The sequence below is a fragment of the Megalops cyprinoides genome, chromosome 3, assembly GCF_013368585.1.
Source record: "Megalops cyprinoides isolate fMegCyp1 chromosome 3, fMegCyp1.pri, whole genome shotgun sequence".
Lineage (NCBI taxonomy): Eukaryota > Metazoa > Chordata > Actinopteri > Elopiformes > Megalopidae > Megalops > Megalops cyprinoides.
Genome location: NC_050585.1, coordinates 1327667 through 1355489, shown reverse-complemented (window position 1 = coordinate 1355489; position 27823 = coordinate 1327667). Strand labels below are relative to the sequence as shown.

The window sequence follows — 27823 nt, the reverse complement described above, 5'->3', positions numbered from 1 at the left end:
ACTAGAAAATACATGAAGTATTGAGTTATATTCCAGACATCTGTATAATCAGTATCATTTGCAGTAATTTTTGCTGTCATTCACAAAAAGGACAAGCTGTAGTATTTCACGCACTTCCATGTGACTCACATCTGTCGTACCTGCTGTTGGCCAGCATGCATTCGGCCAGGGCTGATATGCTATGGAAACACTTGTGGCTCACCTCAAGTATAGCTGATCTACAGATGCTAGGGGTCAGTGGAAACATGGCTAGAGAAAGCACTCTGCTGAATAATGTGATGTGGTAACCACAGGAGGGGTTCTTGCCTAGTATTGCAATAATGTAGCGTGAATAGCAGCAGCATTATCTCTATGCCTCAATTCACAAGGTGAAGATAAGAGAAATAATAATATCAAGACTTCTCATGCCAGTCTGAAAATACAGGCTTCAATTGGCTTCAGGTTCTGTTACTCAGCTCCTCATTAATTTCACATCCCTCATTAATTGTGGTATGGAAGTATGTCCAACATACTGATTTGTCTCCTGGTACAATTAAGTATAGTCCTGCATAGGAACCAATATAAAAAAGGTGTGTTTTGGTCACAGTTTTTGGCTACTTTATTGGCCCCTGCCTGCACAGTCCTTTTGACTGTCTGTTAGGTGATCATCACAAAAGCACTGCTCCTAGGTGAGAATTAAGAAAGTAACATCTTAGTCAAACATCACTGGTCAAGCAGGAAGCTTAAGTCGTGAATATATCTTATAAACATAGCATTAACTGAAAAATGTTTGAAGAAATGCATGGTTATTATTATCCATTCCTCTGTTAAGTAACAAATATGGCAAGTTGAAGCAGTTTTTGACATAAAACATTTGAGACAGTTCAACAGCTTTGTATTGATTTTAAAGCCCGTGTCAAACTAGAGGTATGTTGCAAATGCAATTAAACAATCGCAAATGTGAATCAGTGCTGGCACGTAGTGTATGAATGTAGAGATACTTATTTATTGTGGGTGGAATGCAGTCATCATTGTTTGCCCTTTGGTCTTATTGTTCTAATAACAAACATTAGGAAGTTTAACTTTTTCCTCTACCAGTAATTTCAGTTTATTTCAAGCTTAAGTGAACAGAAACTGTTAATAATGAAAAAGTACACTGTAAGAGAAATCTTAAAGAATCTTACGTCTAACTGTACAAGGTGCCTGATTAGTAAGAGTGAAGATGTTAACTGAACCTATACAGTATCTTAGTATACAGGTAGTATGTATCCCCTTAATATAAATGCAGATAACTGTTACATGCATGTGATTTTGTAATGATATCATGTTCCAGTAGCTATATCTTTAAGTTCACATTTGTCCAGCACCCTCAGTAATGGCAGTTGGAAGGTAGGAGTAGTTCTCAGGCGAACGGTACACAGAGTGGACCGGTATCACTACCTATAAGACACAATCCCACTCATACTTTCAAATAGTGCCATGGGGGAAATTCCTCCCTTATGCCTCAGTTTTTAACTTGATTTTAACCATGACTGCCATTGTCATGTAGTGACATGTTTTTCTTGTATTTATTTGGGGGGGATATACATTTTTTTTTTTTTTAGTATATATGTAAGACCCTTCATTCAACAGGCAAAGCACCACAACATGTGCCACACGGAGGCTGATGGGGAGTGAAGTCCAAAGCTTGTTAAATATGCTCCCACACCTCACGCTGTGGACTGCACCCACCACTATGCCCTATGACAGCTGTTAAATGGCAGCCTGACTCTTGAATGCTTCCTTGGTGTTTCTGTCAGTGTGGCCCAGAGGGGTGTGGTGTAGGCTCTGAGTCACCTGGGGGGTGTGGCCTTTGCCTTCTTGACCAAGTTCAGGTATTTCCCAGGTACAGTCAACAGTGTCAGACTCATGTCTGTTTATGTCTGTTTGTACAGTGTTTTTGTACATTTTGATTTCCTTATGAAGCAGATGTGATGAGTTGGTTTGGCAGCTTTATGTGTACATTGAGACTTATGGGTGTGAAGCTGGCAACTTGACTAAATTGGTAACGGTTCATAGAATTGTGGTAGCCAGGCAGACTGCAGGGATGACTTTGACTCAAGGACAGGATGGGAGCTTTTTTAAAATGTAGGAAATTTGGTTTGCAGTTATCATAATTATAACTATAATTATTGTGCTTAAGGTGAAATGAATTAATATCAGTTCTTATATCAGTGTTATAATCTTTGGGTATTTATCCATGTCCTTTAATATAAAATAAAATGTGTGAAGTGTTCAACAAATGTGGAAACTTTAACTATTTTTTCTTTCTGCTGCCTGTACAGAGCAGTGGTAAAACTGAAATATAACATATATAAACAATTTCCCTGATCTTTTCATAAAGAATAGCACAATTTATTTTTATTACATATTTTTCATTGATTTGTGTCTAAAAATAACTAATGTTATTTATTAATTGTTTTGATGCTCTATGCCAATCTGAAATAATTAATGTTGGTTTTGTTTCTGCAATTTACGCACCTGTCATTAAAGCATTTTGAATACATATATTTTGCTTCTTTTTTGTTGCTCACATTCTTTTTGAAAACATTTGCCATTACATTTTTCCCTTTAGGTGTGATTAAAAGAAATTTCATAATATCATAGTGCTAATATAATGGGAATGTAGCTGGTTAAAATGTACTTATGGGGTCCCCCTGTCCTGCACTGCTGGCTAACACAGTGTCCAGAATTTCATTGTATTCAAGTGTCCACTAGGGGGTGCTCAAAAGTTTGCTCAAAAATCCTGCTTATGCATTTCGTTTGCCTTTCAGTATCCAGTGGGTGGATACTCATACAGTGCATAGACTATAATAAATATAGTTTAATACACTGCATATTCTAACTTCCTTTGGCCTCCCCCTCATGTTTGTACTGAACCCACGTGTATTTAACCCAACTGGAGAAGTGTGACTGTGATAGTTTGCGTTACTCTATCTCAACCGGAGCAATGTTCCGGCAATCTACATTTTTTTTACACAGTAGTCACACCTCAGATTTTTATCTCCCAGTGGTGGGTAGAATGTCGTCTGAACTGCCTTGACTGCTTACTGCTGCTGAGTGAGACCATGACAGACACTTTTTTGAGAGAAAAAAATACCAAGGCCAGATTTGAGTTCTGACACAGAACACCTTGGTCCATGCTTCTTAAGCAGGTTTTGCAAAATGTAACGCAACAGTTTGCCAATTGAACACTTGGTCACTATACAGTGACTATATTTGACGAACAGCAGGGAATCTTAAGCAATAACAATTTTCTCTCACAGAAGCTGTTGGAATGTAGAATCACATTCAGAAACCAGTACTGAACTGAAAACTGTGTAACATGAACTTTCCATCAGTTCCTTTCTTTGGTGGTCCATTCTGTTAAAGTTGCATGAATCTCTTTATCCTTATCACATATGAATGATTCCTATTTGATAATAAATTGATTTTATAAAATTGGTAACCACAGTTTCAATGTATTTTTTTTTATTATTTGGCATTGTTTTCTTTCAAAGAACTGTAAAAAATGGCAAGCATAATATAAATTACATACATTTGCAAAACAAAACATTACAAAACAATTGTTTTGTTTCTCAACATATATGAACATTGCTACATACAAGTTCCTTAAGTCAAATCTGGTCCAAAAAATAAACTCAAAAGTCTTGTATTAAGCTTTATAATGTTATAAACAGTTGCAAAAACAAGAATGTGCAGTTTCTTCTCTCACCAGCTGTCCCTACAGTCATTGTTTTTTTTTTTTTTCTTTTTTCAATTGATTGTTTGATTACATTATATCAATGTTTGATTTTAAAGTCTTAAAAACTCCCTTTCAAACACTCTTAAACATTCTTTTCCTGCAGAAGCCAATTTAATTCCAATCTTTCCTAAATGATAACTGTGACAACAACTCTAACTGCCTTATCAGAATGGCTTATCTTTCTCTGTCTTTGTTATTATATATTGGTAACAAAAACATGGAAAGTCTCATGAAGCCCCACTCAAAGTACCTCACCGCCTCAGTAGGGCCTCCCCATTGTCATATAAGAGAATTTTTCTTTCAGACTGTGTGTTTAGTCTAAACGCTTGAATTGGGTCACTTTATATTATGTGACTTAAAAAAAACATATTACCTCAATGGGCAGTGTGTGACCACTTTAGAAAGCAGTTATAAGCAAATACTCTCCTTGGCTGACAGTCATCTTCTCACACGCATGGTTTCAGCTTTTATATAACATGCTATGTCAGTATGCTAGCCATAAAAGTCTGCACTAACTCATGAGTGCTTCACAAAGTAATAATTCTGTGCTCATGAAAGCTTTAGTGTATGTTTTTTTTATTTTTTTTTTTTAATTAAGACACGTTTCAAGAAAAAACAAGAGGACAAAAAAGGCAAACACATTGCTTTGAATTTTTGTAGTTCCACAGCATTGTCCAAGGTTTGTGTTCTTTATTTACAACAACTACAGATAGACTTCATGGGCATCATCACATCCTGTACAGAATGTAAGGAAATGTAAGTCAGATTTTGTAAGATTTTACATGTTCTTCAAAGGTGACATCATTAGCTCTACTCCAAATGAAGTTCCCAGTTGGGTTTGCTGTAAGGGATCAGTGTGTCTGTTTCAGGGAGAGGTTTGAGGATTCTCAATATCAGACAATAACAGCAAAATCCTAAGAGGAAATGTGTGTCTAACTGTGTGTGTATAAAACGATTAGAAAATTTGGAAATAACTGTTGGGCCATTTGTGAGAGAGAAGCCACTCAAACAGTGAGATTAGAAGAGCATGTGGCTTCTAAGGCTGGACACAGCACTCAATCGTGTAACCCTAATTCAAAAACACTTCCTTGTGTGAACAAGGAAATTGACAGTTCTTGAGACCAATATATGCTTTTCTGTTAAGATACACAATTCTAGATCTCCTGCTGAACATGCACACATTTAAATATTCATTTACAGTGAATCGTTCTCTGATGCAATGCATATCTAATCAACCCATCCTGCATTAATAACAGTATTGGAATGCATCCCAGCACCAAGCCTTTCTCAAACACAAACAACAATTACACTTTATGAGACAAACAACTAAACCCTTTAGTGTGGCTCTGCCCCCCCCCCCAAAAAAAAAAAAAATTGCCCTGGTAGATCCTTCAACAGGTAACAACAAAATCAAAATCAGAGGAATCACATCTACAAATAAAGACCAAGGCTACATTTTGGTTTATCTTACAGTAATACAACTCACAAACAGTAGGAAAGTTTGACAGTAGTTCACAAAAAACAGCCTTGGTTATTACTGCTGTTTGGATCCAGTGGTGAACCACCATTGGATATTCACTGCAGCCCTCATTCATAGGAATGTCTCCTACCCAAACCATTACTTGTCCACTCCCCTTCATAACTACTTATTTGAGAGGTAGGACTTTATGTCTCCCAAGTTTTGTGTTCTGTCTGAGGGACATAGAGTCACCTGAAAAGGATGACAGATAGATAACCATAAGGATAACCATACCAACACTTTTACAGCTTTGCATTTGACAGGCAAGAGCATTGCTCCACAACATAGAGCAGTTTCCTTCAAGTCCTCCATGATCGCTATGGCCTTCAAACCTCATTCTCTATCTACTAAAAATGAGCTCATTGAAGATTTATCTATATGTCGGTAATGTAGGATGTAGGATATTTGGATAGATTGAACTCGATTGACAGGGTGCACCTCTCTTATGAGAGCCCAACACAGATGCAGTTACCGAAAAGACATGACTGAAGGTTAAAAGGAAAATTGTACATTTTAGTGTTCATCAGCAGCAGATCTACGCAGAAGATCCCTACATCCTGTAAACCTATTGCCCCAGCTGAAAAAAATATGTATTCATGTTTGTGTTTTTTTCAGGGGGTGGAAGTGGGTGTGTTGGAAGTGATGTAGGTAAGCTTTGGTATGTATGTTAACTGTACTGATAACTCAACATGAGTTGGGGGTGGGGGGGGGGGTATATATCACATATCTTTTCCACTTCCCAGTGTAGTATCTTTTCACAGGACTAAGTATGGAACAGATAACATGAGAGAGGGGTAACAGCAAATGTGGTTTCAGGTAAAAGCTGCAGGTTCTTTTTCCCATCTACAATCTCTGCTTCCACAATTAAACAACAACATGACAGTCCAAACTACTGGATGGAAAACCAAAAAAAAAAAAAAAACATCTGTATATCAACTCAAACACCAGCCATAACCAAAGCATTTCTGGATTTGGAAAGGGTTTCTGTAAGGTTCATTTTAAATAACTAAATATATATAATATATACACTTTAGAGGGACAGTAGTAAATGCCTGAATTATCTTACACTTAGGATGACAATTAAGACTGTAGAATACAATTTGGGGAACACATACAAAAAAATCAATTACAAAAAAAAAAATCCCCAAAAGAGTCAGAAAAAGACCTCACACCTGAGATGCTATCAATGCAATTTTGCCATGTTCTTGAATACTGCCACACACCTCAGAAAAAAAACAAAAAGTGAGTCAGTCTCTCCTTGGGAATGGATGGCAACTGTACAGGACATCCGAAAGATTCCTGTGAGCGCTGGGGGGAGCAAAGTAGAGCCGCATGGTCTATGGATGGCTTATTTAAAGCTTGACCCTCCACCCTCTCAGTCTCGAATGTCAATGTACTTGTCACACTTTACTCCAGGGAAAAAGTGCAGGGGGGACAAAGTGGCGGAGACAACAGAAAACAAATGTAAATGCAGTGTACAGGTAAGTGATGATTTCTAGACACTAAGAGTGATCTCCTACTCTGAACACAATCTGTAATCTCTCCGGATGTTCAGATTTACATTTTACCGTCATAATTAGACACTAAACAAGCAAATGTACTAAAGTTGTACCTAGCTTTAGTTATGATCTCAATTCTGGGCTCAATTCTGGCAACATTTCTTGGCAGAAAACTCTCTCTTTCACTGTTCATCTTTTAGCATCTGTGAACTACGAGTGAATGGATACTTGTTTACTGATTCCCTGCAACAAGTCAGTATTTTTTATTCCCAATATGGGCCTATAAAGCATGTTCAAATAGGCAGTTGGGCCATTTCTATGTTTAAGTGGCATTTCAGACGAAGATGACTGATCCCTTCAACACTGCTCCTCTTTGCCACTAGACCCCAGCATGCACGGTGAGTTCAATCCAAAGAGAGAGAAGAAATGAACCACAGGGTTTGTATGATACAGTAATTACTGTGGAACTGGAATTGTTATGGAACCACTAAAGAATTTCTAATTAGCTAGTTTGATGATAAAAATTTAATAAAATATCTTCCATATGTACTGTTGTTAAGGCAAATGCATTTATGCATTTGTTGTTGACTTTTACTTAAAAAATGGAGGGAGGAGCTAATAGTAACAGTATAAAAATGCAACATCCCTGCTATAACTCTAACAACTTGTCAATAACCAGTATCCATAGCTACCTGGTCATTATGGGCCTTCTTGTCACCATTGACTCCCTTTAGAAGGACCGCCTCCTCAGTCTTGTCTGACTTCATCTCCACAACAATGTCACCCTTACTGGCCTTTTCCTTAGTGCTGTACATAGAAAAATAGATGTCATAACACTCAAATAAAAATCTCATGAAAGCAATCACTCACTTTTTTACCCCATACAAGATCTTTAGCAACAAATCATGAAAAATGGATTTTACATCCTAAGAAGTGATTACTTTTCATGCAATACATTTTTAACGAATGATAAATAAATGTTTCACACACTCACATCTCCTGTTTGCCAGATCGTCCACAGGGAATTTTTCCCTTCTTGTAGAGGAAGTACAGCACACTGCCCAGGATGGCCAGCAGGAGGATGCAGACAATGATTATGATGATGATCACACCACTGCTGTCTGGTGGAGGAAGGGTGAAGGTGCAGCTATATGTCAGTGTCAGCCTTAGTAGCTAAACTGTACATGCATACATTTTATGAGTTTAAAGTGTATCCTTGAAGCATCCAGCAAAGTGTGGTAATATTCTAAGAGTCTAAGAAGCATGTAAGGGGAACATGCTACATCCTCTTACATTTGTGAAGCTTGGAAAGAGAAAGGTGTGGTCAGTCTGGCATGTGGAAAGGTTTTTGGAACTTTTAAAGAGAGCTGGGCATTCTTCTTCACACCAGTATATTCCACTTACATCCTACAAATGACCAAACAGCTATTGAGCTGAATATTTTAGAATGTAACCATCATTTCTTAGAGCAGGGGTGACAAATTCGTTTCCTGGAGGGTCATGGGTATGCTGGTTTTTGGCCCAAACATTTCTTTCAACTTCAGTGGACCAATTCAATGATTAGCCATACACTATACATATACTATGCATTTCCCAAAAGCACTTAAAACATGTACTGAGTAGTAGACGCAAGTAAACAGGAAGCATTACTTATGAAAAAATAGACCAAAGTATACACTTAACTACAAAAGAAGGAATAATGCTTGAGTTAAGTATACAACTGAGAGGAGACATTTGTGCAACAATAAGCAAAAGACCCTACAAAGACCAATTCTGACAGTCCTCTCTTAGAGGGCCTACCAGTTCAGACTACACAAAAGAATGAGGGGTGACCTACACAGACTGAAATTTGAAAATGGGAAAAGCTATTCCTACCCCTATGTGTCTCTCTTTTGATAGACAGCTCCTTCCCAGCCTAGCACATAACGCTCTCCCAAAATTCCCATAACGTCCCAATACAATGGCAACCAGTGCTGTGAGGAGGTGCTCTGTTTGCTCTGTGTGTGTACTCATTAAGATATTACAGACCAGGACTCCAGGGTGGTGGGTCCATGCAGGCACACCTCCAACAAGACAGATGACACTGCTGGAGAGGCACCTCCATATCAGCGTCATCCCATCTGCACCAAAACCCAAGTCCCGAGGGCAGAATTTTTGTATTCAAATACAGCTGAGGGTTATGTGGATTTTCTGTTGGTCTTTTTGAATTAATTCATGATTGTGCTTACATTTCAAGTGTTATTTTATTTGTTAATTATTTTTAATTAATAGGAAGCATATTGTTTCCAATGAGTCTTAGAATCAGTGGATCTATCCTCAAATCTAAACTCACCAGAGCTATAGGTTTTATATAATTTGTGAAACAGTCAAATGAAAATATTAGTGCCCTCATGAATTTTAAATGCAAAAAGCCACCCATGTAGAGAATCCCTCAGAGCAGTGAAGAAGGAAGGCCACAGTTGGGAGGTGTGCACCCTCACATGCTTGGGACAGGACAGAAAGGGTAGGGTTCCAGAAGTACACACCTTTTTTGACAGTCCTCGGAGGCGTCACTCTTACTGTGACTAAGACAAACCAAAGGCACACAATTATCTGGACTGAATCTGACCCCGGCCTGGGCCAAAGCTACGGACCCACTTTGTGACACCTCACCACGGAAAGCCCTTTTGCATCTAGAAGTCTTACCTACTGCCTTCTGACATACTGTAGAGGAATCCAGTGATAAATGTCTGGAACTATAGAATGGTGTGTACAACAGTCCTTGTAACTTTTTTTCATGATCAAATGTTTATCAAAACATTTGTAGTAGTACGTTAGGAAAAATTCTAGCAGTTTTGTTCTGACACAACTTTTTTCAGGCAACATGTGGGGATTTGGGGAAATACTTCAATAAAGTGAAGAGGCAGTGGACTACTTCCACCTAGCAAATACACCTTTTCGGAAGAGGTCTAGAAATCCTTATGTCCTTCTTGTTTCACATTCAGCCTAGTGCTGGGAAAAAAAGTTGCATATTCCAATGTTGTGGGCGTGTCTGAAAAGGCCATTTCACATAGTGGGAGTGATGGAGGCCCAAGGTGACCATCCCCCACTCTCTATCACACAGGGAGTCCACAGATCCACAGCATAACGGTGCTCTAAATAGCTCTGCCTGGGGTTCTCACTCTCTCCACTATGTGCAATGTTTCACAGCCCTGGTCTGTGACCACACCAAAACAAATTATTAATCATGATAACCATCAGTATGAGGGGGAACTTCCACATTACTTTTAGGAATTGCTAGAATTGGTCTATTTCATTTTTTGTGGTAAAAAATTAATAAATAATTATAACTATATCAATATATAACTATATAACTTATAGACATATAGACTATATAACTTATCAGCCATCAGACTGAAATTCTTTGGCAGAACAGTAGAAAGCACCCAGTGGTAATGAGGATCAGGAGATGGCCTGAAAAGACAAACTATGATGGGATATTCATCAGCATTTGCCTCGCCATGAGCTGAATGCGTCAACCGTGTGTTAACATTCCTTTAATTTCATTACTTTTCAAAATGGAACACTGTGGGCATTCCTGATTGAGCACACTGGGAGATGGCAGTCTGCTTATCTTCGTCTTTTTGACAGACTGTTCTCACAGACTCCAAATGTTCTACAGGACGGAAACAACTATTAATCTCTTTTCATATCTATTCATTGGCACCAAACCGGCACCTGTAAAAGGAAGAACAATAGTCTGGGAATTCATTTATGAGAAAACTGAACAAAATTGCCTCAATAAAATGTTTGGACGCAGAAACAACCTTCTCCAGTGCAAGTTTGCGCTATTACGTATAACAACTGTGTGATTTGGTCTTCTGGACACAACTTTGTATAAATTTGTTATTTCAGTTAGGGAAAACTATTGATATCTGAACCTAGTATTTTCCTAAATATGATCTGGACAATGTGCACGTTTCAATAAATATGTCCACAGCCATTCAGAAAATCTGCTCACCCAGCCAATACTTCAGTTTCACCGCTGCTCTTTCTTTAGCAGGACCCTAGCAGGACCCTAGCAGGCCACCACAGCCTTGAAATATCCTTTAACCAATCCAAAATAAAGCGAATGCAGACTAGAAATAGGAGGAGATGAGCAGTTAGAACCTTGAACAAAAGCTTCCATCCAGCTTCCATCCATCTAAATATCTGTGAGGGAATATCTTACCTGCAGTGTTTGCAGCAGTTGAGGCAATTAAAGGAACTGTGGAACAGAGAAGAAGGCAAATGAATCAGGTGACCCATATACAGGGGTATACATGTTCAGACATATTCTGTGTATCAGCAATAATACCTTTAGAATGTGTAAATAGAATATTTACATATTCTAAAGGTATTATTGAACATGTAGTTAGAATATGTTAAACTATTTATGATCATAACAAATGTATTATACAGATAAGTATACAAAAATGCGTTCGCTTTTCACAAAGTTCACATTCTGCCTAAAAAATAATACAGATGATTTATTCCCACATGTTCCAAAGAAGCAATTCAAAAACACTTGCATAGTGAGAACATAAATTTTTGCAAGAGTAAGTTGCCCAATATTGTACAGTGAGTTGGTTTTGGTATGTTATGGCCAAACAGGCAAGATGATGCCTAAGTCTCTTTGTCACAGACTACATGTGTCAGAGACAGAGATGTAGATGCTCTGGCCTGTGTGAAGTTAAACTACATTGGGTCAGCTATGTAGCCTGGGGGAGCTGAAAGGAGCAGGACATACTGGCTTTGATGCTGTAGGACTTCGTCACTGTGCCCATGTTATTGGTGGCGTTGCAAGAGGCTGTTATGTCAGAGGTCACCTGGACAGTCACCGTGCTGTGAACGGTGTTCTCAGTCACTTTATTTGATGCTTCATGCCAGTTCTGGAACATAGACACCATTTATAAAATCATAAGTGTCTGCAACATGAGAGAGAAACATCCCTCCCTAAGGGTCATCTCCTTACTGTGATTCATGCTGGTTTACCACCTCTGGCATGCAGCATGAACACACCAAGAATAAACAGGAAGTATAAAACAAGTGCACTCAGACACCCATGCCTTAAAACAAATCAAAAATAGACACCCATAAAAAGAATGGCATGGATAATATATGTAACAGATAATATTAGGTAATATCCAAAACTTTCTTCAGGTAAGTCCTGACTAACTGACCACTCCACTTCACTGGTCGCCCGTCCCCTCTGTGTCCTCTCTTGCATCCTGTCTGCCAGAACTCTTACCTGAGTTCCTGTGAGGCTCCAGTTTATGGAGGGCTTGGGATGTCCTTGAGCTTCGCAGGAAAGGTTCACCCATTTCTCCATGTTCTCCTCCATCTCTGCGTGGCTCCCTGAGCCCTTCATTTCAGGAGCACCTAGGGGAGAGGTGCAAAGCGTCAGATACAGCACATGAGCTGCCGTTCTTCATTCCTCCTGCAGCCCACAGGAACTCACCCTGGACAATGATTAGCACCGAGCCGCTGGTCTGCAGCCCGGCCAGAGAGGGCGCTGTCACCTCACAGACATACTCCCCGGCAGCATCAAATGAGACGTTGTGCAGCAACAGTTCATGACCCTCTCCAACCTGCTTTCCATCCTAGGTATACCCACAGACAGACAGTTGAAAGAAGACAGGAGAATCCTTCAAGCCTTTATTCCAAGGCCTTTCTACACTGAAGGTGTGGCCTTCAAAATCACTTTGAGATACTGTAGGATTCAGGGTTTCACTGAATGGGTTAGGAGTTGCACTGTGGCTGCATGGTTGGTGGTTTTGATGGGAAAATACTGTGAACTAGGGAAATATATGTACAGGGCTTAGTGCCACCCATGGATTGTGCTACCTTGAGCCAGATGGTTGAGGTTTCCACGGAGCAAAGCGCATTGCAGGTGGCTGTCAGGCTCTCCCCCTTTAACATGATCTCGGAGTCTTTAGGAACCACAACAGCAGGGTCCAGATCTGCGCAAGCATCAGTCACATATCTTTAGTCACACCACCACTAGGTGGCAGTGAAGCATACTGGTAAGGATTATAAGCAGATGGTTGCAGGTTTGATTCCCAGGTGAGGTCACAGCTGTTAGAGCTGTTGCAAGGAAGGTAATGTGTCGAGGTACTTTAGCTGTACAAATTGTTGCTATTTCTTACTTGATCTGATAAGCAAATAAACACTAAGACTGTTATAGTGGGTGACAGACGTTTCACTCACAGTGAATGACCAGCTTCAGATCCCCCACAGCCTCCGCATAGGTGTCCAGGTCCAGGGAGCGGCACTGGTAGATGCCACTGTCTGCCCGTGTCACATCCTCCAGGACCAGCAGGTCCAGACTCGAGTCCAGCTCCACATCTGGTTGCTGCAGGAGACAGCCATTGCATTAATATTCATGCACAAATACAGTATGCTCCTCTTATACAAGCTCCACTGCTACAAGAATCAACCGTATATAGAGATCAAAAGATCTGGGACAGCATCATTCCTTAAACTCAGTTTAAATACTTTGCTTGAAAGAATCAAGCAATCTGCTCTGAAGAATCATTTTGGGATTTCTCAAGACATGTAATATGATCCTCAATAGATTGCCATGCTGCATACTAAATGAAAACCCATTCTCAACTGAATTTTGACAAAATGTGTGCATTTTAGCTAAATGCTTGGATGCTAGTTGACTTGGCAGGAAAGCAATTTAAAATTCTACAGATGCAAAACACTGCTTATTTGACTTTTCCAACCAAGTTGGTCAAAGAAGGATCAATGAAATGCAGGTGAGACACAGGGCTTTCCACTGTTCACACTTTCTAAGATTCTACAAGACCATGAGCTTCATGAAGAATGAAGTTGTCACACCATGAAAACAAATGCAATACAGGCAAGGCACCTGCAGAGTGTCAGTTATTTTTGGGAGACACTAAAATAATTAGAATGAGTAATACTGCCATTTCATGTTTGAATGTAGTTAAAGGCACTCTGTGCATTACAGTGTTGTAGCACATGCAGCCCAGCAATTCAGTTTGGAATTCAAATAAATGATGTGCATCATATTGTTATGTTAATGTATGTAAAAGGACATCGCCAACTAAAAAACAAATTAAATAAAACCTTCACTTTAAAAATTAGCCCCTTATAAGTATCAGATTGTCCTAGATGTGTGTGCACTGTATATTTAAATCTTAAATACATATTACCACATAAAATGGCATCTCTTTGTTCTGCTAGGGTTGGTGGCATATTTTGCCCAGTGCATATGTCTCCATCCCATGCTTTTCCTCCAGTTTTATTGGCCTTCTGCGCTGGATGGGGGGACAAAAGGGAGAAGGGAGAGGCAGGATTTGGAGTTGGGGGGGTGGGGGGGGTCTTTCTTACTTGTTTTCTATTGAAAGTGAAAGGTGGTGGGGGGTTCCCATCACCCCGGCAACGGATCTCCACTGTGTCCCCTTCTTTCACCAGCCCCTCCGGTGACTGCTTCCAGACCTCCACAACTGTTGTTGGGTCTGTGTGACAGACAGACAGCCAATCACCATGTCACACAGGGAGACTGAGTCGAGCTTTATTCATTCACTTTCATACACATATGAACAGGATGCACAGTTTCGCCAGTTTAAAGGACTATCTGACAAAATTGAGATGGTGGGTTTGAAATATGCAGACACTGTGCTTGTGGGCAGGGTAAGTCTAAAATTAAATATATGAAATGAGGTTTCTACTCTCCAGCAAGAAGACAAAGCTTGATGAATGTTTAAATATGCATGCGTGTTTTTATTGCTCACAGAATGTTTCTATTAATGCAAATACAGCCTTGGCAAAACAATACAAAAACAGAATTCCCACCTGGATCTGTCATTTACTATCAGTGTGTATCGTGTGTGTATCATGTGTTCCTCTGTAAGGAACTGGCCTCCATGAAAAAGTGACACACGAACATGTGGGACTGTAATCCATAATGTAAAGAATATATAAATTACATAAATTATGTATAAAGTACAAAACACATAATGCGCATTTCAAAACATCACTCATTGCTATATTGAAGAGCACAACTATGAAATACATTCAATTTACAAAGAGGAATACATGTCATTTTTAAACTGACATGGCAAGTATGGGGCATACCCCACACCAATACAGCACTTAGATGTTTTTGGGGTTTTCTACTGACAAAGCTACAATGACCCTGGGGTCTCACTCATTACAAACATTAAACCTCATTTTATCACAAGGAATTAGTATACAATCTCACATGCGTACGGTATGGCCTGTGTCTTCACTGCTACAGCCCTGGTACGGCCTGTGTCTCCACTGCTAACCGCACCCTACTTAATAGGTGGGGCGTATGCTGGATGGCGATTGCTGCATCAGCTAGGTAAGTAGCGTGACATCATAAAAGCGCGCGAAGAACGCAACACAGCAGAGACGGTTGATGAACTTTTGTGTTTGTATTTGGGCTGTCAACGTTAACGTTCGTTCGCGATTAATCTGGAAACTTTAACGCGTTAATGTTTTAACGCAAATTAATCATATTGTCAAGTTTGACCGCAACTTCTTTCCGTAATTCCAGCGCGGATATTTACCTGGCTGAATTACTGAAAGGCATGGCAAATGCAAATGTGCTGAACGGCAAATTTCGTTTTAACCCTTTCACATGTAACTTATTTGTTATGGTATGTAGTGCGCGTGTTACCTTATATGGTTCGTTATGTTTTCATTTGCGTTATTAAGTTTCTTATAGATTTAAGTGAGCATTTGCTATACTTTTAGAGTTAAATCGCTGTTTCCTCAAAGCCAAAATTAGCTAGAATTTTTCCAATCTAGTGTTCTAATGCGCTAAACGGCTAATCACACCGATGTGACCGTACGCGTGAAAGGGTTAAAACGAAATTTGCCGTTCAGCACATCTTAGTGTTCAGTAATTCAGCCAGGTAAATATCCGCGCTGGAATTACGGAAGGGAGTTGTGGTCAAACTTGATAATATGATTAATTTGCGTTAAAACATTAACGCGTTAAAGTTTCCAGATTAATCGCGAACGAGCGTTAACGTTGACAGCCCTTTGTATTCACGTTGTCGCACGGAAGTGACGACTCTCTGTCGCCCAATCAACGGACGGCAGTGGGTGTAGCTCCATCCTTTACAAACCGTACCGTACAACAGAAGGGTACCAAAAACCGGTACGGTACGGTACCCTTATTTTGGTACGGTTCGCAACTTTTGATGATGGAAACACAAATAATTGCGTACCGTACTGTACCGAACTGTACTGTACTGCTTGGTGGAAACGCACCATATGTAGGCAGGTCATACCATGTTGTTTAATGTTTTAAATTATAAATTAAATGGTACTTGTCACCCATAGTATGCTTTAGTAGCCAAAACATATGGAAACAGGAGTTTTCATGCTGTGCATTTATTTCAAATGCTTGTCCTCTGGACAGACAATTTTGTGAGACTGGATGGTTTGTCAGCAGTTGCATCTTTCTCCAACTTAACAATGCAAGGAATTCTAGCTTAACATTGGTTTGAAAGGCTGTTGGTAGTCACTGAGTCACACTGCAGGAAGATAAAATGTAAGGAAGATAAAAGGTCCATCTCCAACTGTATGATGAGTTTGTGTCATGAGTCATGTCCTTCACCTTCAGGAACAATGTTATTGTTCTCATGAATACATGTTGTGAATACATGCTAGTTTATTCAACAACAATGACTGCGTGCTCTTGTTCATATGACAAAATGCAAGGCTAAGTTATATGAACGGATTTAAGGGTATTGGGTAAGGATTTGGTAGTACTGCTTTGGAATAGTGCTTAGAGCTTAGTTTGTGTGAGGTAATGCTGCCGACAGTGGTTGTAACTTGGACATCATTTCAACATCAATGATGGCAGTCCTAGTTTTGTTCTTGTGAGTAACTTGGTATTTTGCATGCTGTGTTTTTGTGGAGATAAATAATAATGTACAATTAATGTACTGATAATGTACTGAAATTACATCTGAAATTACTTTCACATCTTGACAAAAGTGGCTAAGTGGTACAATATATTTTCAGCCATGAAAATATTTTGTCTCATACCCACCATGTATTCCGGATTAAACAGGTAGTCACTTTACAGATGTTATTATCAGTATTCCATGAGGATAAAGAGTGAGGGACTCACAGTGCACGGTAATGTTGATGCGCTTTGACTCAGCTGTCCCCACAGCTCCAGGGACAGCATAGCTGACCTCGCAGTAGAAGACCGCATCTTTGTCATCCTTGGTCACCTTGTAGTGCAGCTCACTCTGAATGGTGTAGAGGCCACTGGACTCCCGGGTCTGCAAGGTCACTACATTCATCTCTGAGACATACACATACATGCACACATACACATGCAAGCAAACAAAAACACAGACAGGTTTACCATGATGAGAAAAAACAAAGTCAAAAAGTCAAATCAGTCAAATGTATGCATATGTGTACTGGAACCTGTTTTAACACTTAATAACATAAACAAATGCAGCTTAGTCTATCAGGTGTTGTAAAGGTCCAGAGCTACTGAACAGATTTACTGGACTTGCTCCTGGTTCAAACCAATACTCACTGCCATTGATGGGGACTAGTGGAGTCTGATTGCGATACCAAGTGATGTTAGCCCTGGGGTAGCCATTCCTGGCCTCACAGGATGCAATCTGCAATACAGAGGTGGGTGGTGGCCTAATGTAATTTTAGGTTAACTTACTGGGCTCACATTGCAGCACAATAGGAGTTAAACAGCCAAGACAGATGCAAGAAAGGTCGCAACCTTTGATGGGTGTGGTGTGGACACAGAGATTCCATGGTGGACACCCTCAATCACTGGGGCTTCTGGGGGATCTGAAGGATGACCGAGGAATAACAACACAAGAGAGCAGCCTCACATGACTGATGGCATTGTTTAAAAACATGGTTGATGTATGAGAGAACTGAATGGCATCACAGCACAAACAGTCACAGCTGTCTGCATGAAGAAGAGAAGTAAACTGTCAGTGCGATGTTCTGTAGGTAAGACTCATATTCACACTCACTATTCTGGGAGTAGCCTAGTCTGATATTGTTAACCTGGTCTGATATTGTTGTTCATTTAACTTGAATGGCTATACATTGTGCTGGAAGTCACTCTGGATAAGAGCATCAGCTAAATGAATGTAATGTAACACAATGTAAGTCTCAAGACCAAAGAAGAAGGAGCATAAATCAAAAATCATAACAAAGCACTGCACTGCTCTCTAAAGTCATAGTATTTTTTGGCAGTGACATGAGAGAGAGGCTTCATGAGCAGCCTAATATGTGGAGATATCATTTGTTTTCAGTCACTTACTTGTATTAACTAGTCAAAGCACATTGCCCTACATTGCAAAGCATGAAAACTTGTTTTAGGGTTTTGGGGTGTAAGAGGCCTACTATGCCCATCTCTATATTCCAGTCCATCCCATATACACAGATTGCCTGTATAGGGGAATAATTTTAACGGTATCATGCTGAAACATCATAAAATGCTTCAATGTGCCCCACAATGCACCTGTCCCACAGGTGTTATGCTGCCGGTGCGCCCCCAGGAGAGTAGAACTTTCACTCATACCGAAAACCTTGAGCAGGGTCTTGCCCTCCCCATTTCCGGCGGACATCCCATTCACTTGGCAGATGAACTCGCGCTCGTCTCCCAGCTGAACGTCGTGGATGGTCAGCACCACCTCACCATGGTCATCAACAGAGCTGACCATGATCCGGTCTGTGAAGTCTGTGCCATTGTCTGCAATCTGCATCGTGTCATCACTGTAGAAGATCCGTTCCCTTTGACTGCTGGTCCCGCCCTTCTACAGAGCAGAACAACAGGGCACATGCATGTTTACATTATCATATACACACATGAATGCACAAACAAAAGCTCACACAAATACACACACAAATGCACAAACATACACATGTACAGAAAACGTGCATGACATTTTAACTTCACAGAAAAAGACTGCATGTGTGCAATTTTTCTGTCCTCTACATTACTCAGTATTTCATACTGTTACACAACATTACTTAATCATGTGCCTAATCATTTTAAACTGTTGTGCTTTTGTCAATTTATTATACATTTTCTTATGTTCTTTGAGTTTCGTCATTTTCCGCGAGGTCTTAATTCACACTGAACTGAATAAGAGAGCTTCACACATCACACAATGGGTAAATTTAGCAACTATTTCACATGCAAATAACTTGTATGTAGACAAATTTAAATGGCCAATTAAGATGAGACAATAGCCTTGTTGTCCTCTGACAGTTTTTGCAGTACTCTCACTGACCTGTCTGAGTGCCCATAAGTTATTGACTGAAAGAATAAAAATTAGTTTGTCTTCAACATGTTGTCGCCCAAAGATAATTAGTTACTGTTGCTATGATCATTGTACTTGCCATGTAAATAGCAAATGTCCTATTCTCTTCCATCACAAACTCCTAAAAACATGACATGCTATAAGCTCAGACCATTATGTGTTTGCTTTGCATGTGGTAGTACAATTCTGTTAAAAAAAGTACTGTTAAGAAAGTATTTCACAGTATTTCACAGCAGAAAAAGCAGGACGCAGAAGAATACACATGATTTTACATAGATGTTCTACGAATTCTCAGACAGACTAGTGTACAACATAAATTATCTATAGGGAGACAGTGGTATGTTCTTCGATGTTCTGAAGTTGAATGGGACTTGTAGGAAGTTCACATACTCACCACAAACCACTGTATCATCATCGTGCTTGGCTGCTCTGACATGGAAAACACACAGGGGATCTCCACCGTGCCTCCAACATGCACCTCCACACTTTCCTCCATGGTAACTTCCACCTTCGCCCATGCTGGAAATGCACACAAGCAAGCATTGTTCCAGGGTCTACACAGGCCAATCTGCCATGGTGCGTCCAGCTAGGAGAGCAATGACTCCGACTCGGCTGGCACATGGTTTCATTGAAGAGGGAATCAGTTCACTAGTCAACTGAATACAAGTCGCATTTTCATCATTACGTCTGTTTACATTTACCCAGAGGCTCTGCACTGATTGTCATATATGAGTTCTCATACAAGATTTCACATATAGTATAGTATATAGTACAAACACAATGGTTCCACTTGGCTCCAGTATTGTTACACTTGTTTGTAAACTTCACAGAAAAACCAATAGGGACAATACTCTTTTTGCATGCTGTTTAGAACACTAACTTGCAAGGGAAAAGAACATCACAATGAATGAGCGTGTGACTTTTCCTGCTACAGTCTCTATACACAGTTCTTCTTGTCTGGGCCACACCAGATGCTCATAATAGACTGGCACAAGAACTGCAGGGAAGAGGCTGAAAACAGCCAAAAGGAGCACACTGTGAAGGATTCTTTGAACCCACCCCAGTCTGCACTAGCAAGGGGGCCATGCTGCATTCCGGTATGTCACCCACAATATGGAAGAAAGGCCTGCTTCACAGTGGGCATAATTACCCACTGTTATCAACCCCATCACAGAATGAGCCTGCTTGTCCTTAAAGTTTCTCATAGCATGCTGGGAAGCAATCACAGCTACCAGCAAGAGCCAATCAGATACATTATACAGTTATAGATAAGATATACAGAGATCACGATTTTCAAAACTGTCCCTCTGGGTCACACAAAACTTTTACACTGACCAGACTAGACATCACTTTTTTCTTTTTTCTACCTGTAGGGTACAGTATGTACTTTCAAACAGTATTCCTTGGCCCTCTTTTTACCAGCCTCTCTCAGACAGGCACATGTGCATAAAAGATACGTAATAATAGAAATACAGACTGAAAAAAAAACACAAGTACAGCAGGTTCCCACAGGTACTATCTATACACAACAACTGGAGGTGGATTATCCTCTGGCAGAGGGGATGAATTGAGCATGGCTGGAAGAATGTATAGTATAGGTTTGACAGCATAAAATCAGCTATTAAATACCATGTACAGTATACAATAATAACACCTGTTCCCCATCCCTCCTGTGTTTCTCCCTGTCCTACAGAAAGAGCAGTTAATTGAGAAGGAAGCATCACTTCCCATTACAGAAGTTCAATAACATTTTCAAAACAAAGGTATTTCCTGTGCATTAGCGCTGTCAGGACAGAGGGTGACTCCAGACAGAACATGAGCTCGTCTTCCTTCAGCAGATGGGAAGGTACACACAGCGAACTCTCCTTCTATCACTTTGCCCAAACTACTATCCAAGCTGGGGTTCAGAGAACCTTAAACAGAAGCAGCTCATTTTAGTAAGTAAACACTTATTTTCACCTATCATTTTATATGCAGCTGAATCTAGCACCGGAATACAAGCCCTCAAAGTCCTGGTGCTTTTGCTTAAAACAGGCTGCAAAATAATGAATGGCTTTGCAACATGCAGGTGAGCCAATACGTCAAGCATGAGGGGTTATTTAAAGGCTCTTCAGGTGTAAAAGCAAAGGTCATGCTCCCCTCTCTCATGGGTCTTCAACTGGCCTTGTCAGGGGATTAACTCAGCATTACTCTGAGCTGCCAGACGCTCCTCACGCTCCTGAAAGACCACGGCTCACGCTGTGGAGTTCCCACTTTACTGCGGTCATACTAGCCCTCTCAGAAGGGTCCACACTGATCTTGCTTGCACTGCTGCCGTGGAAACAGTCCACATTGGCCATGGAGGCACACAGCATTTTCTTTGTTACAGACAGTGCAGGCAGCACAGGCCAGAGAGACTAAATAAGCTCTTTTTTGTCTGTGTGCAGAGTGAGGAAGCTGTCCACCCGCTCTAACAGCCTGAACCAGAGTACGAATCAGAGTGATAGTTTTGTGTGTGTGTGTGTGTATGTGTGTGTGAGTGTGTGCATTTACTATGTGTCCATGTGCGACAGAAGTCTACATCTAACTCTGTCTGGCTCTACACAATGCAGATTTAACAGAACACAAACCGAATAAAGCCCTCTATTCATGGCACAGATACCCTCAGTGCCAAAACACTCCAGCAGAGCAGAGTGACTTTTAAAATGTGACCCCCCCTTTCCTCCCATTCCCTCTGCCCCACAACCCTCTATTGGTTTAAATAAAGAGGCTGTTTTTTTTCTCCTCCCCCTCGATCCATTCCCTGTGCAGTTCCCTTCTCTCTCTCTTTCGCTGCCTTGCTCTCCTCTGTCCTTTCCACAGTGGGAGAAAAGGAGTGAGCTGAAAGGCTTCCTTTTTAATTGGGAACATCTGGAGAGTGTGGGGCTCGGCCAGTGGGGTGGGTTTCCATGTGGTCGGCAAGGAAGCCATGTGGATGCGAGGGACAGCAGGGGTGCAGCGAACGGGTGGGTGTGCGGGTTGGTGGGTGGGTAGAGTGGCCTCTCCATCATTCTCCCCTCCCCCCCTGAAAAATGGAGGTTCTAACAATGAGCTCCTGCAGGGAGGGCTGTGTTTGACAGAGGGGACTAGATGGGTGTGGTACTCTGTGCATATGAGACAAGGCAAGGGACTGTTTGAAAATCTTGGGATTTCATTCAGAAAAATCAGAGAAAATTCACTGTATGTGTAATTAGTGTGTACCTTCTATTTAGCTTTTTCCATGACCATTCTACACAACTCCCTTTGCAGATATTCACTTGAATATCAAATTATACAGTCCTCACACAAGGACAATAAAGTGAGGTAATTAATATGCACTGACATGGACATGTGTATCTGAACACACATATACACATGCACACAAATACCCAAACAGCCCCTGTCACATCACATTAGCCGTACTGACTCTACACGCTCACCTAGACAGTTTTTACCACCAGTCTCTGTGTCCTGGTTCCTAGTAGGGCTGAGCAGTATAGCCATCACAATATATCTAATTATTTTAAGCGCAATAACAGCTATCACCGGCATGTGGCGTTAGGTTTCTTCCCGTATTTTTTTCCCTTTAGTCATACCTGATGTGGGAGCACGCCTCCAAAGTTCAGTGAAATGCTTTCGGGGCAGAAAAATATCACTTGTATCTATATGTTGGTTAACTTACCTATTAGTTTTGAAAAACACATAGCATATGTTTTCAATCTTTATCTTTGTAGCCATGTGTTTCTATCTACCACATGGAAGCAGCATAGTGCTGTTGCTGTGATATCAACATTGAATAGATACGAGTGGCGTTTTTTAACCCCAGAAGTATTTCACATGGCCTTGGAAAACTGGAGGTGCGCTCCCGCATCAGGTATGACTAAAAGGAAAAAATACGGGAAGAAACCTAATGCCACACGCCTGGGATAACTGTTATTGCGCTAAAAATAGCTATTCGATGTATCGCGATGGCTGTACCGCCCAGCTCTAGTTCCTAGGCCTGTTTACACTGAGCTCCTAGAGAGGCCACAGACCCTGCTAAGCCATGCGTGGCTGGACCCTCCCATGAAGACTCATACCATTGTTCAGACACCTGGGAGGAACTTACCCCGAAACATCATCCTGTGCAGAGTGCATGCCTCATTCAAAACAAACCAAATATGCCCTTATATCACAAAGGGCTGATTAAAAGTTCAAGCAAGAGCCAAAGTTGCCATCTGCTCTTATCTCACCCCGAAGGGAGGAATGGAAAAAATGTTGCTGAAATGTCGTGTTTTTAATATTTTTAGTAAATCCGTATATGTTTTGAACACATGTCAGTGAATTCGATTAGCCTTCTGTCTCTACTTTGCATCATAGGATTAAGCAAGGTGAGAGTCTTAGCTAAGAAAAAAAGAAAAAAAAAAACAGAACAAAAACCATGTTATTTTTCTGTTCCTTATCCCTTTACAAACCTCAGAGGCAACTAAAGCCTGATTCCTGCAGTCGCCTGGTCAAACCGCCACAATGCGCTGTTCTTAGTGTTTCTCGGTGCATCCTCTCGCTGTCCAGAAGTCTGATGGGCACCACTGGGTATTGGAACGTGTTGACAAGGACTGCAACAGGTGGAATGAGGCCTGGAGCTTTTTCGCTCTGAGCTGTGAGGGCTGAGAGAGGCATCCAGCAGTGGACCACTGACTCACGAGTGATAACTCACAGTGGATCAGGAGCAACCCTTCACAGAGACCAGCACTGCCTACACGGTGGAGACCTCCTGTAGACAAGGTGATTTGGCTCCAGCACTCCAATAGGAGCTTGCATACAGAAGGCCATTATACACTCACGGCATGTACCCTTGATCAGTGTAGACACAACAGACTATTGATGCTGAGACAAATGAATGCAGCCTTGATCACATTCCCAGAAGGGCTCTGTCAAAGCCCCAGCTGCTCTTTATTCCTGTCACCCCTATGGAACAGCCCACCTCACCCACAGCACAAGAAACATTCATAAAGCACACAAGGTAGATGAGATATCAGCTTTTTGATGCAGGAGGCTTTTCAGAGGGTGGAATGCTGGGGATGTGTTTTTTGGCACAAGACAGTGGTAATCTCTGCTGCACAGACTGTGACCTGTCTCCCAGTCCCCATCCCCCTTCACCTTTCCCCTGAGCACACCAAGATAACAGCTGCTAAAGAAGACCACAGCAGGTGTGGTGTGGTTATGCATGCTGCTGAGCTCAGACCAAGCCTCATCCCTCACCCCTTCCCCCTCCCTGTCTCCTGTAATCTCAGCCTGTCTCACACCTTGTGCCCACACTCCTACTCACCATGAAAAAGCAATGCATGTCAACATTGAGAGAATATGCAGTCTGACATACAGGGTATATATTCTCTTATGTTTGTCAGAATTTATGGAATATGAAAATTAACTTTTACAATTCTATTCCTGAGTACATTTTATCCACATGATCTTCTAGCATATGCACATAAAAACACATATATGGAAATAGCAATGACTGCAATTCATTTTGACATATCCGGTAAATATTTTGATTGATAGTGAATGCAAACTTCACCTCAATAGCCCATTTCCACAGAATCTGGGGTGGGAAACATCCTTCCCGTCATCTCTGACCATCTCTGTCATCACACATTGATTAGATGTTTTCTTTTCTTCTGATTCCACCAATGACTAACCTCAACTGTTAGTCTTGCAACTCTTGCAGTCACCGGTTGGTATGCATCTTTCACCTTGTTCCATTGTTATCTGGGTCAAAGATGTTCCCTGAGTTTCAAAGAGGCAGCTTTGGGTTTGATGAAAGACTGCTTGGGTTCTGGTGCTTTCTGAGGCGGAGGTAAGGGCCTGTCTCCTGCCACAGGCTGAAGAGGCCTACACAAGACACCATGTAACCTCCTCTGACAGGGATGCTACGCTCTCTCGCATCTCATGAACACACCCTGATCCCCAGCAACACCTTAACCACTGCTTCTTACACTACCACCTGCGATCAAAGCTCTCGCAAACACACACCACTGCCCACACCTCCTCATATGGAGCATGGCAGCTTTGGCCTGCTTCAGCCAGCTTTGGGCTATGAACTGGCACAAATCCCTCTGGGGGTGGAGCCTACTTGTGACATTGTGTCTAAAGGAGGAAAACAAGGGGTGTATTTGCTACAACGGATGACACTAAGCATGCAAATCCCTCAAAGTGACTGCTTTTAAACTTGCACTAGAAATCTAGTTTCCTGATTCCACTGAGTAAGCATGCAAGAGCAGAAGTGCACATATACTTAAATGAATGCATGAGTACACACACGCATGAACACACCTCTAATAAACTCTAATAAGTACTCACTATGTTTGTTTCCAGTACTGTAATATAACTTCAGTTCTGACTGTCTGTCTTCAGTAGTGACTACCAGTAAAAACTTTTAATATGTAAATGTTGCATTTTGTATTGAGTGATGGCATCAGTTTTTTTTATTGTCCTTTCAGCAGTTGCTGTGTTCAGTAACTATTAATTGGTGTTGCATAGATTTCACTGAGTCCGCACTTGCTGGGCTGAGGTGCTACATACAGCTAAACAGTGTGCAATATATAAAAACCTGTGCATGTATCAGTCTTTTTTTGTAGTTTTGTATTCATATCTCTGCTCCTCTAGATACTCTGGAAAGGAACTCCCTCACAGGCTCAAATACTGCAGGGTCAGCAATATTTTTAAAAATCCACCTCCCCAGTTCAGTAATCTTACACTTCTCCATTCAGTTTTAAACAGCAACTCCTCAGTTTTTCCCCTTAGAGAAATAATTAATATTTCATTTCAATAATAAGATCTAAGGCCTTCTGTAAATTTGGAAAAAAAAATTGTATCCCAGGGGGCTGAAGAGATAAGCCCCTGGGAATCCTGGTTTCTTTGAAATGAAGCAAGACAACAAAGGGAGTCACACCACAGTGCAAACTGATTAGATATGTATTGACTGAATGAGGCTTGTAGACACCTCTAATTTATTTTGGACTGCCCCTGAACCCTGATTCAATTGATCAGGACCAATAACGAACGGGCACTTCCTCCCTGTCCACAAGAGAAACACATCAGTGGAGGCTGAACTGCAGTAAGAATGGGTAAGCTACATGATCAAGGCAGACTGTGCACCGTAACTAGGGATAGGGTGAGATTCTATGGCCAACATTCCACCCACCTAAAACATGGACCACAGCATGCACAGCAGTGGTTAGAGGACCGATTTATGCCCAGAAAAAGTAAGCTCATGGTATGAATCCCTGGTGGGTTTCAACTGTCATGCCCTCCAGCAAAAGTACTTGACCCAGATCACTTTAATCAATACTGAGCTGTATAAACTGTGTAGAAAATGTTCACAAACAGTCCCAAAACAGCCATTAACAAACAGTGAATGTTAACTGATTCGGTGGTGCATGGTTCTTCTCAGAGAAGAGCTCCAGGAGATGAACACAAGCCCATTTGACATTCAGATGAAAAGGTCACGTGTGGCAGCAGACAGAGGGTGTATCAGAACTTTTGGTTCAATGTTATTCCAGCGCTATATATAGCATCTCTGCTTCACGTCAGCTCTCATGACATTGGAACAAAGGGTAGCCTTGTCTGAGGGTTTCTACTTCTCGTAGCAGTGGGGCAGTTTGTAGGGCCCGGGCACCAGGTGGACCACTTTCTACAGAATGTTTATCAGGGTCAAATCCCAGTAAGAGATCCTGGTCAGTCTTATCAACCTTATGAAACTGCTCCTCCATTGCCATGGTTACTCTGCCCTCCCTCTGCACCAATTATTAGGCTCCACAATCCATCTCTCTGGCAGGCCTCCAAGTTACTTTTCTGAGACATGCTGTGTGCGGGTAAATCAACTGCTCTCTACTCCACTGCCCTGAGGCACTTTTATCTCTTTTTTTTTTACAGTCAACAAAGCACAAAATCTACATAAAAGTGATCTTTCATCATTTTCATCAGATGTCAAAAACCCGTTATAAGACTCTGGATGAGACTCTGGCACTAAATGTATATATACAATACAGTGGGAGCACATGCATCGTTACAGCCTCTGAGCATGAACTCATTCAATGCCCCCCCCCAAATCACCATCAAAGCTCCCTCAAAGAGAATAGTGAAGTGAGCACTGGTGTGCTTTTCGGTAATGAGTTGGGACCCAGTCCCAGGTGAAAGTCTGACCGTCTGCTAATGAAGACCCTGGCTGCTGTGAATGTTAATCTTTCTCCCAGTGCAAGCTCAGGGCTCTTGACTGATTTGGTTTCTGTGTAACAATGTACAGCATACCATACAGGCGCACTGTTCTGAAGGAGAGGAGGGAGGGAGTGCCCTCAGCTGCCAGCCTGAGAGGTCAGCTCGTCCTCGGATTTACAAATACAGACGTTCATCTTGGTATTGTGGTATTGTGGCTTTAGTGCTGTAAAGTTTTGTTCATAAACAGCTAAACCTTGAATTTATCTTTTCAGCACACCCTCACCCCTGTGGTTTTGAGACAGCTTTATGCACTGGAAGGGCGGGGTGTGAAACAGGTGTCGGTGCACTATAACAGATTAACATACTGAAGTGACTCTTTCAACCATACCTACACCCCCGTTTTCCCTTGAAGTCCCCCTCAGGCTCTGTTTACACAGTATTAAGCAGCACTGCTTGGCACCCATTGCCCAAAAACAGGAGCACAAATCTGCACTGTTTTCAC

At 41.2% G+C, this 27823-nt stretch overlaps 1 protein-coding gene across 3 annotated transcripts in view; it reads right to left on the bottom strand.

Annotated features, from left to right (window-relative positions):
- Positions 1-6277: 6277 nt before the first annotated feature.
- mcama (melanoma cell adhesion molecule a) overlaps positions 6278-27823 on the bottom strand; it is a 57652-nt gene continuing 36106 nt past the window's right edge. The window contains exons 2-16 of one of the 3 annotated variants that reach the window (XM_036525700.1): positions 19523-19647; positions 18384-18618; positions 17568-17638; positions 17367-17454; positions 16944-17123; positions 14162-14289; positions 13010-13154; positions 12647-12762; positions 12261-12402; positions 12051-12181; positions 11550-11691; positions 10992-11027; positions 7776-7902; positions 7474-7588; positions 6278-6692 (exon numbers count right to left, since the gene is read on the bottom strand). In XM_036525700.1, coding sequence (XP_036381593.1) covers positions 6690-6692; positions 7474-7588; positions 7776-7902; positions 10992-11027; positions 11550-11691; positions 12051-12181; positions 12261-12402; positions 12647-12762; positions 13010-13154; positions 14162-14289; positions 16944-17123; positions 17367-17454; positions 17568-17638; positions 18384-18618; positions 19523-19647 — 1784 coding nt within the window. In that variant the 3' untranslated portion in view covers positions 6278-6689. Of the gene's footprint in view, positions 6693-7473; positions 7589-7775; positions 7903-9107; positions 9346-10991; positions 11028-11549; positions 11692-12050; positions 12182-12260; positions 12403-12646; positions 12763-13009; positions 13155-14161; positions 14290-16943; positions 17124-17366; positions 17455-17567; positions 17639-18383; positions 18619-19522; positions 19648-27823 lie in introns of those variants that run through there. The other 2 variants (XM_036525699.1, XM_036525701.1) reach the window with 2 other exon arrangements.